The following is an 18,187-nucleotide window of genomic DNA, read 5'->3' as shown; positions in this document are numbered from 1 at the left end:
GTGCGCTGATATGAAACTTCCCCCAGGCTGTGGCTAAGCCATGTCTCCGCAATATCCTTTCTTTCAAGAGTGTTAGTTCTGCAAGGTTCGCAGGAGAGCTTATGTAATGTTTGGAAGGTAGGAGACGAGATACTGGCAGAAGTGAAGTTGTGAGACCGGGCGTGAGTCATGCTTCGGTAGCTCAGATGGTAGAGCACTTGCCCACAAAAGGCAAAGGTGCCGAGTTCGAGTCTCGGTCGGGCACACAGTTTTAATCTGCCAGGAAGTTTCATACCAGCGCACACTCCGCTGCAGAGTGAAAATCTCATTCTGGAAACATCCCCCAGGCTGTGGCTAAGCCATGTCTCTGCAATATCCTTTCTTTCAGGAGTGCTAGTTCTGCAAGGTTCGCAGGAGAGCTTCTGTAAAGTTTGGAAGGTAGGAGACGAGGTACTGGCAGAAGTGAAGCTGTGAGACCAGGCGTGAGTCGTGCTTTGGTAGCTCAGATGGTAGAGCACTTGCCCGTGAAAGGCAAAGGTCCCGAGTTCGAGTCTCGGTCGGGCACACAGTTTTAATCTGCCCGGAAGTTTCACATCAGCGCACACTCCGCTGGAGGGTGAAAATCTCATTCTGGAGACATCCCCCAGGCTGTGGCTAAGCCATGTCTCTGCAATATCCTTTCTTTCAGGAGTGCTAGTTCTGCAAGTTGCGCAGGAGAGCTTCTGTAAGGTTTGGATGGTAGGAGACGAGATACTGGCAGAAGTGTAGCTGTGAGACCGGGCGTGAGTCCTGCTTCGGTAGCTCAGATGGTAGAGCACTTGCCCGCAAAAGGCAAAGGTGCCGAGTTCGAGTCTCGGTCGGGGACACAGTTTTAATCTGCCAGGAAGTTTCATACCAGCGCACACTCCGCTGCAGAGTGAAAATCTCATTCTGGAAACATCCCTCATGCTGTGGCTAAGCCATGTCTCCGCAATATCCTTTCTTTCAGGAGTGCTAGTTCTGCAAGGTTCGCAGGAGAGCTTCTGTAAAGTTTGGAAGGTAGGAGACGAGATACTGGCAGAAGTGAAGCTGTGAGACCAGGCGTGAGTCGTGCTTTGGTAGCTCAGATGGTAGAGAACTTGCCCGTGAAAGGCAAAGGTCCCGAGTTCGAGTCTCGGTCGGGCACACAGTTTTAATCTGCCAGGAAGTTTCACATCAGCGCACACTCCGCTGGTGAGTGAAAATCTCATTCTGGAGACATCCCCCATGCTGTGGCTAAGCCATGTCTCCGCAATATCCTTTCTTTCAGGAGTGCTAGTTCTGCAAGGTTCGCAGGAGAGCTTCTGTAAAATTTGGAAGGTAGGAGACGAGATACTGGCAGAGGTGAAGCTGTGAAACTGGGCGTGAGTCGTGCTTTGGTAGCTCAGATGGTAGAGCACTTGCCTGCAAAAGACAAAGATCCGGAGTTCGAGTCTCGGTCGGGCACACAGTTTTAATGTGCCAAGAAGCTTCATACCAGCGCACACTCCGCTGCAGAGTGAAAATCTCATTCTAGAAAGATCCCCCAGGCTGTGGCTAAGCCATGTCTCTGCAATATCCTTTCTTTCAGGAGTGCTAGTTCTGCAAAGTTCGCAGGAGAGCTTCTGTAAAGTTTGGAAGGTAGGAGACGAGATACTGGAAGAAGTGTAGCTGTGAGACCGGGCCTGAGTCGTACTTCAGTAGCTCAGATGGTAGAGCACTTGCCCGTGAAAGGCAAAGGTCCCGAATTCGAGTCTCGGTCGGGCACACAGTTTTAATCTGCCAGGAAGTTTCATACCAGCGCACACTCCGCTGCAGAGTGATAATCTCATTCTGGAAACATCCCCCATGCTGTGGCTAAGCCATGTCTCCGCAATATCCTTTCTTTCAGGAGTGCTAGTTCTGCAAGGTTCGCAGGAGAGCTTCTGTAAAGTTTGGAAGGTAGGAGATGAGATACTGGCAGAAGTGAAGCTGTGAGACCAGGCGTGAGTCGTGCTTTGGTAGCTCAGATGGTAGAGAACTTGCCCATGAAAGACAAAGGTCCCGAGTTCGAGTCTCGGTCGGGCACACAGTTTTAATCTGCCAGGAAGTTTCACATCAGCGCACACTCCGCTGGAGAGTGAAAATCTCATTCTGGAGACATCCCCCAGGCTGTGGCTAAGCCATGTCTCCGCAATATCCTTTCTTTCAGGAGTGCTAGTTCTGCAAGGTTCGCAGGAGAGCTTCTGTAAAATTTGGAAGGTAGGAGACGCTGGCAGAGGTGAAGCTGTGAAACTGGGCGTGAGTCGTGCTTTGGTAGCTCAGATGGTAGAGCACTTGCCTGCAAAAGACAAAGATCCGGAGTTCGAGTCTCGGTCGGGCACACAGTTTTAATCTGCCAAGAAGCTTCATACCAGCGCACACTCCGCTGCAGAGTGAAAATCTCATTCTAGAAACATCCCCCAGGCTGTGGCTAAGCCATGCCTCTGCAATATCCTTTCTTTCAGGAGTGCTAGTTCTGAAAAGTTCGCAGGAGAGCTTCTGTAAAGTTTGGAAGGTAGGAGACGAGATACTGGAAGAAGTGTAGCTGTGAGACCGGGCGTGAGTCGTGCTTCGGTAGCTCAGATGGTAGAGCACTTGCCCGCAAAAGGCAAAGGTGCCGAGTTCGAGTCTTGATCGGGGACACAGTTTTAATTTGCCAGGAAGTTTCATACCAGCGGACACTCCGCTGCAGAGTGAAAATCTCATTCTGGAAACATCCCCCAGGCTGTGGCTAAGCCATGTCTCTGCAATATCCTTTCTTTCGGAAGTGCTAGTTCTGCAAGGTTCGCAGGAGAGCTTCTGTAAAATTTGGAAGGTAGGAGACGAGATACTGGAAGAAGTGAAGCTGTGAGACCGGGTTTGAGTCGTACTTCAGTAGCTCAGATGGTAGAGCACTTGCCCGCGAAAGGAAAAGGTCCCGAGTTCGAGTCTCGGTCGGGCACACAGTTTTAATCTGCCAGGAAGTTTCATATCTGCGCACACTCCGCTGCAGAGTGATAATCTCATTCTGGATATATTTTACTTATTTTCTCCTTATAAAAACAAAGAATAAAAAATTATCTTGTTGGATGTTTTCCCTTTTTTTTAACATTTCTACTATTTGTTAGGATAATATCTCAATACTTGTGTATGTATATTTCTTTGTCAAAGCAATTCTTAGAAATAATTCTTATTTGTTAGTGTAACAATGTTGAAATGAGTGTCTAGAAACAAAATCATTTTACTTGTACATGATATTTAGAAAATGTGTTAGGAATAGATTTTACTTAATTACTACATTTATAAAAACAATATTTCTAAGAAAATCGATGTGAAAGACTCCTCACTTTCTATAACAAACTTCTTAAAAAAATAAACTTCACAATTAAATAAAGAAAGAAAATAATTATAATAGAATAAAAATATTCTTCCCTTGTCAATATAAACATATTTGATAATAATGTGGAAGAATATAAAAATATAAATTAGTAATACAATCTAGCATAGAACAGAATAACGTGGCTGAACAGTTGGGAACAAAATTTAGATAACGGAATAATTTTTGACTGACTTAGACAATGATTCAATCATTGCCTAACTTCAGTACAAAAATTAAGTTCGAAGGGTGGTGGTATGTAAGGTGTCAGGCAAATCCAACACCTTCCATGAAAACCCTGACATGATAAGCAAATCCAGTAGTATGTCACATAGCTCCGAATAAATCGTGACATTAAATTATCCAAAGTAATACGAGTAACGAGTGAGCAAATGGAATACCACAGACTAACACAAGAATGCCTAAATGCATGTCATACCTTCCCACCGTGAGACAGACGCAGTTCCGAGGGGAGAAACGAGAACAGAAGCCGAGAGCAGAACCGTGTTAAGCTGGAAGGCCCTACGATAAGGGACGGACACCCATGTCGCCAGCTATCCGCTAGAACCACCCCCCAGCCCATGTTAAAATTCTTAATTTATTTGCGTGTTCTTGGTACTTGCATTGTTTGATACATAAATTTCGGGCGTATTATAGTATTTGAGAGTTGTAGCATCGCGTTTTAATACCTGAATAGTGTAAATTCGCGTAGTCGTTTGTCTTTTGTTTTTGTTTTGAACGGCCAGTGTCGGTTGGTCACAGTCAGTGTGCTCCCTGCCGCCGTTGGATAAGCAGCTGCAGCAGCAAGTCGTATACTCCTAGCTCACTCATTTCTTACATAGTTTAATTCTTAATTTCTTTGCGTGTTTTTGGTACTTGCATTGTTCGATACATAAATTTCGGGCGTATTATAGTATTTGAGAGTTGTAGCATCGCGTTTTAGTACCTGAATAGTGTAAAATCGCGTAGTCTCCTTCCGCTGCCGAGCAGTGTGTCAGCAGTGCGCAAGTAGTAGCATTACTGCATTTACTAGGCAATCTTGTATTTTAATAACCGTTTAAATTTTGTCGATTTGTTTGCGCTCTCTGTAGATTAGTTCAGACGTTCTTTGCAAAGCAGTTTTTAGCATGGATAGGGACTGCAACTGCTGTGTTCGGATGCAGGCTGAGTTGGCATCCCTTCGCTCCCAGCTTCAGGCAGTGCTGGCTTCGGTCACACAGCTTGAGGCTGTTGCCAATGGGCATCACTGTGGGGGTCCAGATGGGGGTTTGTCGGGGACGGCCAGCTCGTCCCTCGCATCCCCCGATCGGACTAAGACTGTGGTTGCCCGGGATACTGCCCGCATTGAGGCTGATCCCTCACCTGTGGTAGAGTGGGAGGTCGTCTCAAGGTGTGGCAGGGGGCGAAAGACATTCCGGAGGGCTGAACGGAAGGCCTCTCCAGTTTGTCTGACGAATCGGTTTCAGGCTCTGTCTCAGGCTGATACTGATCTTCGGCCTGACATGGCTGCTTGTCCTGTTCCAGAGGTTGCCCCTCAGTCTGCAAGATCCGGGCGGTCGCAGAGGGTGGGCTTACTGGTAGTTGGGAGCTCCAACGTCAGGCGCGTAATGGGGCCCCTTAGGGAAATGGCAGCAAGAGAGGGGAAGAAAACCAATGTGCACTCCGTGTGCATACCGGGGGGAGTCATTCCAGATGTGGAAAGGGTCCTTCCGGATGCCATGAAGGGTACAGGGTGCACCCATCTGCAGGTGGTCGCTCATGTCGGCACCAATGATGTGTGTCGCTATGGATCGGAGGAAATCCTCTCAGGCTTCCGGCGGCTATCTGATTTGGTGAAGACTGCCAGTATCGCTAGCGGGATGAAAGCAGAGCTCACCATCTGCAGCATCGTCGACAGGACTGACTGCGGACCTTTGGTACAGAGCCGAGTGGAGGGTCTGAATCAGAGGCTGAGACGGTTCTGCGACCATGTGGGCTGCAGATTCCTCGACTTGCGCCATAGGGTGGTGGGGTTTCGGGTTCCGCTGGATAGGTCAGGAGTCCACTACACGCAGCAAGCGGCTACACGGGTAGCAGGGGTTGTGTGGCGTGGACTGGGCGGTTTTTTAGGTTAAATGGCCTCGGGCAAGTACAGAAAGGGCAACAGCCTCAAAGGGTGCGGAGCAAAGTCAGGACATGCGGGGACCAAGCAGCAATCGGTATTGTAATTGTAAACTGTCGAAGCTGCGTTGGTAAAGTACCGGAACTTCAATCGCTGATAGAAAGCACCGAAGCTGAAATCGTTATAGGTACAGAGAGCTGGCTTAAGCCAGAGATAAATTCTGCCGAAATTTTTACAAAGGTACAGACGGTGTTTAGGAAGGATAGATTGCATGCAACCGGTGGTGGAGTGTTCGTCGCTGTTAGTAGTAGTTTATCCTGTAGTGAAGTAGAAGTGGATAGTTCCTGTGAATTATTATGGGTCAAGCGATGTCAAAGTTAGCGTAAGGAGGGCTATGCGAGAAGCGTTCAGTGAATTCGAAAGTAAAATTCTATGTACAGACTTGACAGAAAATCCTAGGAAGTTCTGGTCTTACGTTAAATCAGTAAGTGGCTCGAAACAGCATATCCAGACACTCCGGGATGATGATGGCATTGAAACAGAGGACGACACGCGTAAAGCTGAAATACTAAACACCTTTTTCCAAAGCTGTTTCACAGAGGAAGACCGCACTGCAGTTCCTTCTCTAAATCCTCGCACAAACGAAAAAATGGCTGACATCGAAATAACAACCGAGCTGGGTTAATAATTGGCTCCTTTTACCGACCTCCCGACTCAGCAGCGTTAGTGGCAGAACAACTGAGAGAAAATTTGGAATACATTTCACATAAATTTCCTCAGCATGTTATAGTCTTAGGTGGAGATTTCAATTTACCAGATATAGACTGGGACACTCAGATGTTTAGGACTGGTGGTAGGGACAGAGCATCGAGTGACATTATACTAAGTGCACTATCCGAAAATTACCTCGAGCAATTAAACAGAGAACCGACTCGTGGAGATAACATCTTGGACCTACTGATGACAAATAGACCCGAACTTTTCGACTCCGTAAGTGCAGAACAGCTAATCAGTGATCATAAGGCCGTTGTAGCATCCCTGAATATGGAAGTTAATAGGAATATAAAAAAAGGGAGAAAGGTTTATCTGTTTAGCAAGAGTAATAGAAGGCAGATTTCAGACTACCTAACAGATCAAAACGAAAATTTCTGTTCCGACACTGACAATGTTGAGTGTTTATGGAAAAAGTTCAAGGCAATCGTAAAATGCGTTTTAGACAGGTACGTGCCGAGTAAAACTGTGAGGGACGGGAAAAACCCACCGTGGTACAACAACCAAGTTAGGAAACTACTGCGAAAGCAAAGAGAGCTTCACTCCAAGTTTAAACGCAGCCAAAACCTCTCAGACAAACAGAAGCTAAGCGATGTCAAAGTTAGCGTAAGGAGGGCTATGCGAGAAGCGTTCAGTGAATTCGAAAGTAAAATTCTATGTACAGACTTGACAGAAAATCCTAGGAAGTTCTGGTCTTACGTTAAATCAGTAAGTGGCTCGAAACAGCATATCCAGACACTCCGGGATGATGATGGCATTGAAACAGAGGACGACACGCGTAAAGCTGAAATACTAAACACCTTTTTCCAAAGCTGTTTCACAGAGGAAGACCGCACTGCAGTTCCTTCTCTAAATCCTCGCACAAACGAAAAAATGGCTGACATCGAAATAAGTGTCCAAGGAATAGAAAAGCAACTGAAATCACTCAACAGAGGAAAGTCCACTGGACCTGACGGGATACCAATTCGATTCTACACAGAGTACGCGAAAGAACTTGCCCCCCTTCTAACAGCCGTGTACCGCAAGTCTCTAGAGGAACGGAGGGTTCCAAATGATTGGAAAAGAGCACAGGTAGTCCCAGTCTTCAAGAAGGGTCGTCGAGCAGATGCGCAAAACTATAGACCTATATCTCTGACGTCGATCTGTTGTAGAATTTTAGAACATGTTTTTTGCTCGAGTATCATGTCGTTTTTGGAAATCCAGAATCTACTATGTAGGAATCAACATGGATTCCGGAAACAGCGATCGTGTGAGACCCAACTCGCGTTATTTGTTCATGAGACCCAGAAAATATTAGATACAGGCTCCCAGGTAGATGCTATTTTCCTTGACTTCCGGAAGGCGTTCGATACAGTTCCGCACTGTCGCCTGATAAACAAAGTAAGAGCCTACGGAATATCAGAGCAGCTGTGTGGCTGGATTGAAGAGTTTTTAGCAAACAGAACACAGCATGTTGTTATCAATGGAGAGACATCTACTGACGTTAAGGTAACCTCTGGCGTACCACAGGGGAGTGTTATGGGACCATTGCTTTTCACAATATATATAAATGACCTAGTAGATAGTGTCGGAAGTTCCATGCGGCTTTTCGCGGATGATGCTGTAGTATACAGAGAAGTTGCAGCATTAGAAAATTGTAGCGACATGCAGGAAGATCTGCAGCGGATAGGCACTTGGTGCAGGGAGTGGCAACTGTCCCTTAACATAGACAAATGTAATGTATTGCGAATACATAGAAAGAAGGATCCTTTATTGTATGATTATATGATAGCGGAACAAAAACTGGTAGCAGTTACTTCAGTAAAATATCTGGGAGTATGCGTGCGGAACGATTTGAAGTGGAATGATCATATAAAATTAATTGTTGGTAAGGCAGGTGCCAGGTTGAGATTCATTGGGAGAGTGCTTAGAAAATGTAGTCCATCAACAAAGGAGGTGGCTTACAAAACACTCGTTCGACCTATACTTGAGTATTGCTCATCAGTGTGGGATCCGTACCAGATCGGGTTGACGGAGGAGATAGAGAAGATCCAAAGAAGAGCGGCGCGTTTCGTCACAGGGTTATTTGGTAACCGTGATGGCGTTACGGAGATGTTTAGCAAACTCAAGTGGCAGACTCTGCAAGAGAGGCGCTCTGCATCGCGGTGTAGCTTGCTCGCCAGGTTTCGAGAGGGTGCGTTTCTGGATGAGGTATCGAGTATATTGCTTCCCCCTACTTATACCTCCCGAGTAAAATTAGAGAGATTAGAGCGCGCACGGAGGCTTTCAGACAGTCGTTTTTCCCGCGAACCATACGCGACTGGAACAGGAAAGGGAGGTAATGACAGTGGCACATAAAGTGCCCTCCGCCACACACCGTTGGGTGGCTTGCGGAGTATGAATGTAGATGTAGATGTAGATGTAGATGTAGAGCCCTCAAGAAGAACAGTATAGATCTTACGATAACACAAAAAGGGCCACCCCAACCGCAAGTTTTAGCGTGAGACTTTTTCGCGTCTCTGTTACGTCAGGACCACCCCCCAGCCCATGTTAAAAGATAGAGCCTTCCAGAAGAACAGTATAGATCTTACGATTATAGATGTGATATGGCATAGGTCATCCTTCGATCCATTGTAGAACTTGGAAACCCATTCAGGGAATATTCTTTCACATTTTTGTTGAACGCAGTTGGTTTTTACCATCCTGTATTAAAAAATTTCCTTTTATCAATAGTGCAGTTTATAAACAATGTTGTGTGAGTAGAATAAAATTTTCAATGGTAAACTTAACTGCTTTTTCTACATTATTTTACCAGCTAACTAAAAATTGGAACGCCTTGAACCCCTTCCACTAAATTTAGTTAGTATTAAGATTCTTTTACAGGGAGTGCAGTGGAGCTGACGCTGAAACCATTAAGTATTTGGTTATATCATCGCTAGTCTCACTGAACTCTTCTGAACTCTACATGTCATGTGTGGTCTGATGTCTCCTTACCAGCAACAGGTCCCAGGTTCAAACTAGTCAATTCCCTAAAAAAAAAAAAACACGCTCAGAGCGTCGTTGCGCGAAAGTGGTAGGGAGACACGATATAGAACAACAGACACCACGCAGAATGTTAGAAAATTTTACTATAGGTTAAGATTAAAAAGTCCTGTATGTTTCCACACGGAAACCGTATCTTATTTGTAAACCTGCTGACGTGTTCTATATCTCGAATGTGAACCACGCAACAGGCAAAAACCAAACTAGGACTCATTTTTGTCGTGATAGTGAGTCTGTAAACTTACTAATTTTCCACTTCATAACAATTTTTATACAGTGTACTGCCACAAAATGAGTTTTATTACTGTCCAGTATTCGATCTTTTTCTCTCAGTTTAACGGACTCAGACGAAATTCTTTAACTGAATTAATACGTATTTCCTTGTATCTCTGTCAAAAGATTGTGGACAACACACTTTCAACACTTTCCAAAGATTTAGGCTGCACCCATTTCAAGCAGTACTCCCATTTTAATCCACACGCTCCACTATTGATAGTCAGTGCACCTGAGACTCTGCCATTTCAAGTCTCTGGCTCTTCCACCCACTGCCTCGCTCCGTGAAGATCTCATGCAGTAGTTGGACAAATAGCTTCGTTTGGTAATCAGATCGGTGTGTAACTCTCGATATCTTAAATCTAACCGAACAATACTCTTACCATAGTATGGCCTACACAACAGTGTTCCGTACTCTCCTTTCACTGGTGTGTTGCATGAACACCATACATACTACTGCAGCACCACATGACAATAAGTGAAACTGGAAATAGGCATGATAAAAGTAAGATAAAATGTTTTGTCACCAATAAGCAATTATTAAAAGTTTGTATTTATCTCTGTTCCTATCCATCCCTGTTGGAAGAGTTTCTGCACACTGTAATACACCGCATTATATCACCTCTGGTTGTAATAAGGAGCAACTAAGTCACATATATACGAATTACAGCGGTAGCCAACAGTAGCGAAAGAACCGTTGTGCATTGTGGACGAGTGTGGTCTGTGGAAAGCACTCTGAGAAAACTCACCACATTGACGGCAATTGTCAGTTCCCAGTTGTCCTCATTAAGGACTCCAGCGTTGTTTATGACGATGTCGAGACCACCAAACGTTGTCGACGCTTTCTTGAATGCTTCTGTAAGCAAACGAAGAGAATTTAATAAAGTGCCAGGTATAATGAATCTTGCAGTTGTATCCTATTCATCCATTCCTCTGAGTGCTTTCATTCCGAATTTTTCTTTATTAAAGGAGAAATACTTGCAGCATACCAAATATCAAATCGATATCGCAGACCTCGTGTCCGCGATATGAAAGACGACGTAAGCTCCACCAGGATTTTATAAGATCAGAAATTCCCCAACATTCATGTGTAACAGAACTGTCTTTGTAGGTGTCCACAGTGGATTGTATCAGCAATGCCCAGTTTCAGAAAAAAAACGGAAATCCAGACAAAGCGCAGACGCAGAGGTAGAGGAAATTTCATTTCAGAGATATCCCCGTACTCAACAAGCCGACTGATAAATTCTTGCCCCGGAAATTATAGCCTAGCGTGAGAAGTTACGACACATGGACAGGGCTGAACAATCGGGGTAAGCAAAAGGGTTATCGTCGAGTTGAACTCTTGATGTCGTCGGATGAGCACATGGCTGCCAGGACTTCTGTACTAATTTAATTTGATGTGCTAAAACAAAGACGCGGCTGTGTCAAGTATCACTGTCTATTTAAAATCCTTGATGTCTTTTCGTTATTCAGTTTAAAAAATAATTGAGGCATTTATGCTACTCTCGAATACTAACAGTATTCCGATGCATTTGTTTATTTTGTAGTAGCCCAATAGAGATCCTGTTGCTAACGACATGAACAGAATTTATCTCTGTTTCAGTTCAGTTGGTGATTGGTTTGGTAACGTGTCAGTTTTCGAGCCATAGCGCGCCATTACACGCCGATTTGCGTTCTTTACAAATCGAACGTTGTCATGAAGTATGATTAATGTTTCTGTATAATGGAAAACATTTTGTCCGGATTATGTTATATATTATCACGGTCTGTCGTCACAAATCTTATCTGCTCCTTAACAATGACTCTGAACTGACCACTATGAAATCAGAGATAATTTTGGCGAACAGTAGGTGTGAATTTAGTCAGAATCGAAATTTTATGACATATCATTGTTTGTCATGCTCCTGCTGTGGTCACTTGGATGTATTCCGACTCCGAACAATTCCTTTTCGGAGGAATTACGTACAAGGACGTTTCGAAAATAAGTTGCGCCATTGGTTTTGCAAGAGAAGATGGTACACCAGGTGACAAAAACAAACGCCATTCGAATATACGTCAGTTTCTGGTTCAACGACGAAAGGCGCCTCAGCGAAGGAGGAATGAAGCACGCACACAGCGCAGAAGAAGAGAGTACCAACAGACTGGCGTATCCGATGTTTTTCGAGTACACATCACGACCGTGTAGACCTCCTCAACAAACACAGATCCGCCATACACCGAGAGAGAGAAAGGTTCTTTGAGTGAAGGTGTTGTGCTGTTGGACGACCACGCGAAACCACACACAGCAGGGCTCACACAGGATCACAGGAGCTTCGTCGCTTTGGATGGGAAAGACTGGATCAGGCGGCTTACAGCCCCCGTATTGCCCTATCAGACCTTCACCTGTTCCCTGCACTGAAAGCCCCACTACCAAACCAGTGCTGATGTGAGAAGGCTGTGGGACAATTCTTTGCCTCACAGGGCACCGCATTTTACCAGAGTGTTTCTTCAAATTGACTGCACTCTGCGACAAATGTGTCGAAGTCGGTGACGACTATGTCGATAAATAGTGCATGTTGTATAGTTCGGCATGCCATGATGTATTTGCTTCTGGCAGTAAAATTCCCATTTTTAAAACAATGACGAAACTTACTTTCGGAACGTCCCACGTACATTCATTTATATTCAGTTACATTTCTTCCTCGATTTTAAATGGGACAAATTACATTTTGTATGAACAAGCTATTCAGACACGACATACACGGAGGAACGTACACAGTGTGTGCGACCAGTTATTCCGCAATGTTATTATTATATTGTCAACAGTGAAATGTAATTACATCTTGATTTTTCTCAGTGGTTCCAATGGCTCCGGGCACCATGGGACTTAACATCTGAGGTCATCAGTCCCCTAGAACTTAGAACTACTTAAACCTAACTAACCTAAGGACATCACATACATCCATTCCCGAGGCAGGATTCGAACCTGCGACCGTAGCGGTCGCGCGGTTCCAGACTGTAGCACCTATAACCACTCGGCCACTACGGCCGGCTGATTTTTCCCATTCTTATCGTCAAGTGTATCATGAAATTAATAGTATTAGTTTAATTTGAAACGCTTAAATTCATTATTTGTTATAGGAAAGCAGTATGTGAATACTTTCATTTCCTAACTAAATCGCTAACGACAGAGGCTAGATATTATGTAAATTGGAGGTGGAGGGGGGAGGAAGGAAAGGAAGGGGAAGAAGCTATTGATGCCAGCTGCGCCAGCACTTTATACGGAATCAGCGACGACAAGTGAAAATTTGTACTGACCGGGATTCGAGCTTGGGACTATGTCGGCACCCCACTAGGCCGAGCCACATTTACATCTAGCACCCCCTGTCTGCACTCCAGTGTGTGGTACTTGTAGCGTACAGATCACTGTGCGCCGTGTTTTATTAGACTGTGTTTTAATTTCAGATCAGAGGGCAGCGGCAGATTTGCCGACAAATCTGCCCTCTATTTGAAGCAGCGTTCAAACGAACGTGGTGAGAGTTTTAAGATTCTGTGACATGTCCAATTTGTTTGCTAAAAAATTTTAGGCGACATTCTTAACGTGTTGTCCGCAGCTCTTGGTCGTGCGGTAGCGTTCTCGCTTCCCACGCCCGGGTTCCCGGGTTCGATTCCCGGCGGGGTCAGGGATTTTCTCTGCCTCGTGATGACTGGGTGTTGTGTGATGTCCTTAGGTTAGTTAGGTTTAAGTAGTTCTAAGTTCTAGGGGACCGATGACCATAAATGTTAAGTCCCATAGTGCTCAGAGCCATTTGAACCATCTTAACGTGTTAACCGGGTGACTGGACCACCCAATCTTTTTTAAAGTGGTCATCAAGTCACATTTCCCTGTGCCTTTCTTTTAGCTCTTCTGTAGTTTTACTACGGTTTCAATCCCGTGTATGGCACCTTTGACCCTTTTTCCGTTGTCTTAAGGCGTGCGAGGCAGGGCGATTGTCTGGGTCAACGCGAGTGAGGTAGGAGTGGTGACTGAGTGTTATTTTATAGGTTTCCAATTGACTGCATCAAAACTATTTTAGTCATTTTCTCCACATTTGCTTCTTTTAGGATGTGTAAGGGTGCTGATAACCTCGGTGTTGAGCGCCACTAAGCTTCAAACAAACAGTCGAACGTCGTTGTTCATCCACACTCAAGGTGGTGGATTCATTGCCCATCGAGGCGAATCAGTTATATGAACGCGTGGTGTCTGTTCTTTCGGACATGTCCGAAAGAAGAGACACCACTCACTTATATGAAGGCTAATTAAATAAATTTAGAAAATAAATCTGCGTCCTTCTAAGCTGAATTTATTTTTCTATATTTTTGTAAAAAAGCTTTAAAACACAATTCATCCAGCTTGCGTCTATCAAGGAACAGCCTCAGACTTTTCGGAACAGCTGCACTACACTACGTAGAAAATCCTACTGAAATATATTCATCAGTTAAAGAGAGGGTAGTGAACTTCCATGAATACAGAAGGACAGGTGTTATTCACTAGCCGGCCGGCGTGGCCGAGCGGTTCTAGGCGCTACAGTCTGGAACCGCGCGACCGCTATGGTCGCAGGTTCGAATCCTGCCTCGGGCATGGATGTGTGTGATGTCCTTAGGTTAGTTAGGTTTAAGTAGTTTTAAGTTCTATGGGACTGATGACTTCAGCAGTTAAGTCCCATAGTTCTCAGAGCCATTTGAACCATTTCGTTATTCACTACATTGTAACAATTACATCACATAAGAAAAAACTGCCGTACTCAGAATAAATATAGCATTGTACCCCTGCACACCATCGGCGAATATGTAAATGGTTAGAGCTGAATTCTCTGTGACAAATAGAACGACCACCAGAGTGGGTTATTGTCGTTCGTGTTTAGTGGTATTAGACTGGAAAGTCGCACAGGTCACACAAACATTCAAGAACCGTAGTAAGAGTAATCCACTAAATTATAGGCCAATATCATTAACGTCGATATGCGGCAGGATTTTCAAACGTATATTGCGTTGGAACATTATGAATTACCTCGAAGAAAACGGTCTATTGGTACACAGACAACATGGATTTTGAAAACATCGTTCTTGTGAAACACTCTTTACTCGTATGAAGTGCTGAGTGCTATTTACATGGGATCTCAGATTGATTGGGTATTTATGGATTTTCGGAAGGCTTTTGACTCTGTACCATACAAGTGGCTTGTAGTGAAATTGTGTGCTTATGGAATACCGTCTCGGTTATGTGGCTGGATTCGTGATTTCCTGTCAGAGAGGTCACAGTTCGTAGTAACTGATGGAAAGTCATCAAGTAAAACAGAAGTGATATCTGGCGTACTCCAAGATAGTTTTACAGGCCCTTTGCTATTCTTTATCTATATTACGATTTGGCAGACAATCTGAGCAGCCGTCGTAGGTTGTTTGCAGGTAACGCTGTCGTTTATTGACTAACAATGCAATAAGAAGATCAAAACCAATTTCCAAAACGATTTAGAAAAGATATCTGAATGGTGCGAAAATTGGAAATTCGCCATAAATAACGAAAAATGTGAAGTCATCCACATGACTGCTGAAAGGAATCCGTAGAACTTCGGTAAAACGAGTCAGTCAAATTCAACAAAATACCTAGGAATTACAATTACGAACAACTTAAATTGGAAGGGATACATAGAAAATGTTGTGGGGAAGACTAACCAAAGACTGCAATTTATTGGTAGGATACTTAGAAAATGTAATAGATCTACTAAGGAGACTGCCTACACTACGCTTGCCCGTTCTCGTTTAGAATACTACTGTACAGTGTGGGATCGTTACCCGATAGGATTGACGGAGTACATTGAAAAAGTTCAAAGAAGGGCAGCACGTTTTGTATTACCGGGAAATAGGGGAGAGAGTGTCACTGAAGTGATATAGGATTTGGGGTGGACATCATCAAACAATGGCGTATTTCCTTGTGGCGGAATCTTCTCACGAAATTCCAATCACCAATCTCCAAATGCGAAAATATTTTGTTGACACCGATCTACATAGGGAGAAACGATCAGCATGATAAAATAAGGGATATCAGAGCTCGAACAGTAAGATATAGGTACTGGTTATTTATTTACGGTATATGAGATTGCAATAATAGAGAATTGTGATGGTGGTTCGAAGAACCCTCTGACAGGCACTTAAATGTGATTTGCACAGTTTCCATGTATATGTAGATGTAGAGCAGGCCTGGTAGAGTATGTAAGGGGCATGAACAATATCAGATGTTGAGTAATGGCTGTGAATGTCAGGGAGTTGCCGCATACGTTATCAGCACCTGAAAGAGTGTGAAAGGGGAGTCATTGTGGCTACCTATTTGACTGCTGGTCGAATCGTCTAGTATCCAGATATGTGATGCAATGGCCCGATATTGGACTGCATGGGGATGTTCGCTTGCCGTCAAGGTTCCCATCGACCAGATCTGATGAGCACAGAGGGAGATCGCCGTATCGTGCGCCATGTACATCTTAACCCCGTTAACATCAGCACCTGCCATCTCAAAGTAAGTGATGGACTCCCTGAAATATTCTGTGTCACCTTGCACCGATGTTCGGAGACTAACAACAACTGGTCTAGGTAACTGCCGCCCCTGGCGTAGGCTGCCATTGACACCACAACACAATCGGCTGCCGTGCGACTGCTACGGTCGCAGGTTCGAATCCTGCCTCGGGAATGGATGTGTGTGTTGTCCTTAGGTTAGTTAGGTTTAAGTAGTTCTAAGTTCTAGGGGACTGATGACCACAGCAGTTGAGTCCTATAGTGCTCAGAGCCATTTGAACCATTTTGAACCACAAACGGCTGTTTTTCGGGCGGAGCTATGACCTGAAAGCATGGATTGCTAATGAAGGGTGTCGTATGGTGTTCAGCAGCGAATCACGGTTCTGCACAAAACTGGTTGACGCCAACGTAGATAGCACATTAATTTTCCCTTCTTTTTCATGCCACCTTTTATGGAGAGTTGACAACAGATCTTTCGCCTTAATTTGGAAAGTTTGTGCTGATTCATTAGGACCTAATCATCTAGAGGTTAAGAGCATATTGTGTTCGGCAATGAATCACGGTTCTGCCCAACCCCAGTTGACATCAAAGGAGATAGCACGTTAATTCTCCCTTCTCCTTTTTCATACCGCTTTTTGTGGAGTGGTGACAATAGATCTTTCGCCTTCATTTGAAAAGTTTGCACCGATTCATTAGAGCCTAATCATCTAGAGGTCAAGTGAGTATTGTGTTCAGCGATGAATCACAGTTCGCCACAATCCCGGTTGACATAAATGAAGATAGCACATTAATTCTCCCTTTTCATGCCGCCTTTATGGAGTCTTGACAACATATCTTTCCCCTTCGTTTGGAAACTTTGCAATGATTCATTAGGGCCTAATCATCTAGAAGTTGATTGTGTTCACGGAAAGCCAGAGGGCGCTGGATTGAGTACCAGTCGAACCACGGAAATTTTTCACTCTGTCTCTCACCCAACCAAGGAGGGAAGACGCGCCAGGGGCGACACGCTGTTAGACTGTAGGTCCCATTTCGGCGGTTGGATTACTGGGGTTATATTAGGGACACTAAAGTCACTGAAGTGGCTTCCAATTGAAAGACTCCCACTGTGTCATTCAGCCACACGAAATTATTATTATCATTACTATTATAGTTCATTAGTGGTCTAGTTGCTGCTACTCACCCTTGAACTGATCAGCTTTGGTGACGTCGGCGCGGATGAAGATGGCGCGCTTCGCACCAAACTCTGACTCCATCTGCGCCGCGGCCGCCTTGCCTACTGCCTCCGCCATGTCCAAGATGGCGACGCCCTGTTTCAGAAGAGACGTCTAAATATCCAGCGAGTAAAGAAACTCAATGTACTACAAAACTACAACCCTCGAAAACGTGAAACTTCCAAAGGGGTGGATCTTCTAATGCAGGTAACATTAATTTCCAAAGTCACCTTCCACAACAGTTGAAACATGAAAATGCGTAGATTTACTGGTTTTAAACAACAGTGTACAGAGTTCAGTATACTAAAAGTATACGTTTTGTAAGTTACTAGCTGACAAACCCATCAATGCCTGAATGTTCATTTTGTCGATTTTCTATTAAGAACAGAAACAAAAATGAACTGTATTCCTAGTGTGACATCGAAAAACTTTCGTTTCCATGTAATCTTCAAAACACCTTCAAAATTATGAAACGGTCATACAAAGAAATACCATGATTTACAAATGTATAAGTACATCTGCTTAGTGCGTCTACAACGCGATTTTGTAAACGTCTCTACGGTAGCAATTCATAATTCTATTCATGGCTACTGCTTTCGCCTACAGGGGTTAGCATTTCTCAATTGAAACCTATCAAAAGCACTACCAGGTGTCACGGATTTCTTTATGTCGACTCGAGTGTAGGGGCGTCTTAGTAGTAAAGAATGAATGTATCAAAATTTCATGTATGATGGACATTTTTTCACGGATCTGAGTGTTTATGAACTCATACTCTTGAAACGTGTATCATACACTGATGTATTTGTGTAGGCACATTCAGTGGTATATGTGGATAGTGAAACTTCCTGGGAGATTAAAACTATGTGCCGGACCGCGACTCGACCTCAAGACCTTTGCCTTTCGCAGGCAAGTGCTGTACCATCTGAGGTACCC

The 18,187-nt window shown here is 44.3% G+C and overlaps 1 protein-coding gene across 3 annotated transcripts in view; it reads right to left on the bottom strand.

Moving 5' to 3' along the window:
• LOC126198594 (15-hydroxyprostaglandin dehydrogenase [NAD(+)]-like) overlaps positions 1-18,187 on the bottom strand; it is a 273,410-nt gene that overhangs the window by 81,013 nt on the left and 174,210 nt on the right. For all 3 annotated transcript variants that reach the window (XR_007540089.1, XM_049935044.1, XM_049935043.1), the window contains exons 2-3: positions 17,224-17,350; positions 10,268-10,374 (exon numbers count right to left, since the gene is read on the bottom strand). Coding sequence is in view for 2 of the 3 variants with exons in the window: in XM_049935044.1 (XP_049791001.1) it covers positions 10,268-10,374; positions 17,224-17,350 (234 nt within the window). In the remaining variant the exon portion in view is untranslated. The remainder of the gene's footprint in view (positions 1-10,267; positions 10,375-17,223; positions 17,351-18,187) is intronic.

Source organism: Schistocerca nitens, chromosome 8, assembly GCF_023898315.1.
Source record: "Schistocerca nitens isolate TAMUIC-IGC-003100 chromosome 8, iqSchNite1.1, whole genome shotgun sequence".
In the NCBI taxonomy this organism is placed as follows: Eukaryota; Metazoa; Arthropoda; class Insecta; order Orthoptera; family Acrididae; genus Schistocerca; species Schistocerca nitens.
Note: the sequence above shows the minus strand (reverse complement) of the source record. Positions and strands in the feature narration are given on the sequence as shown.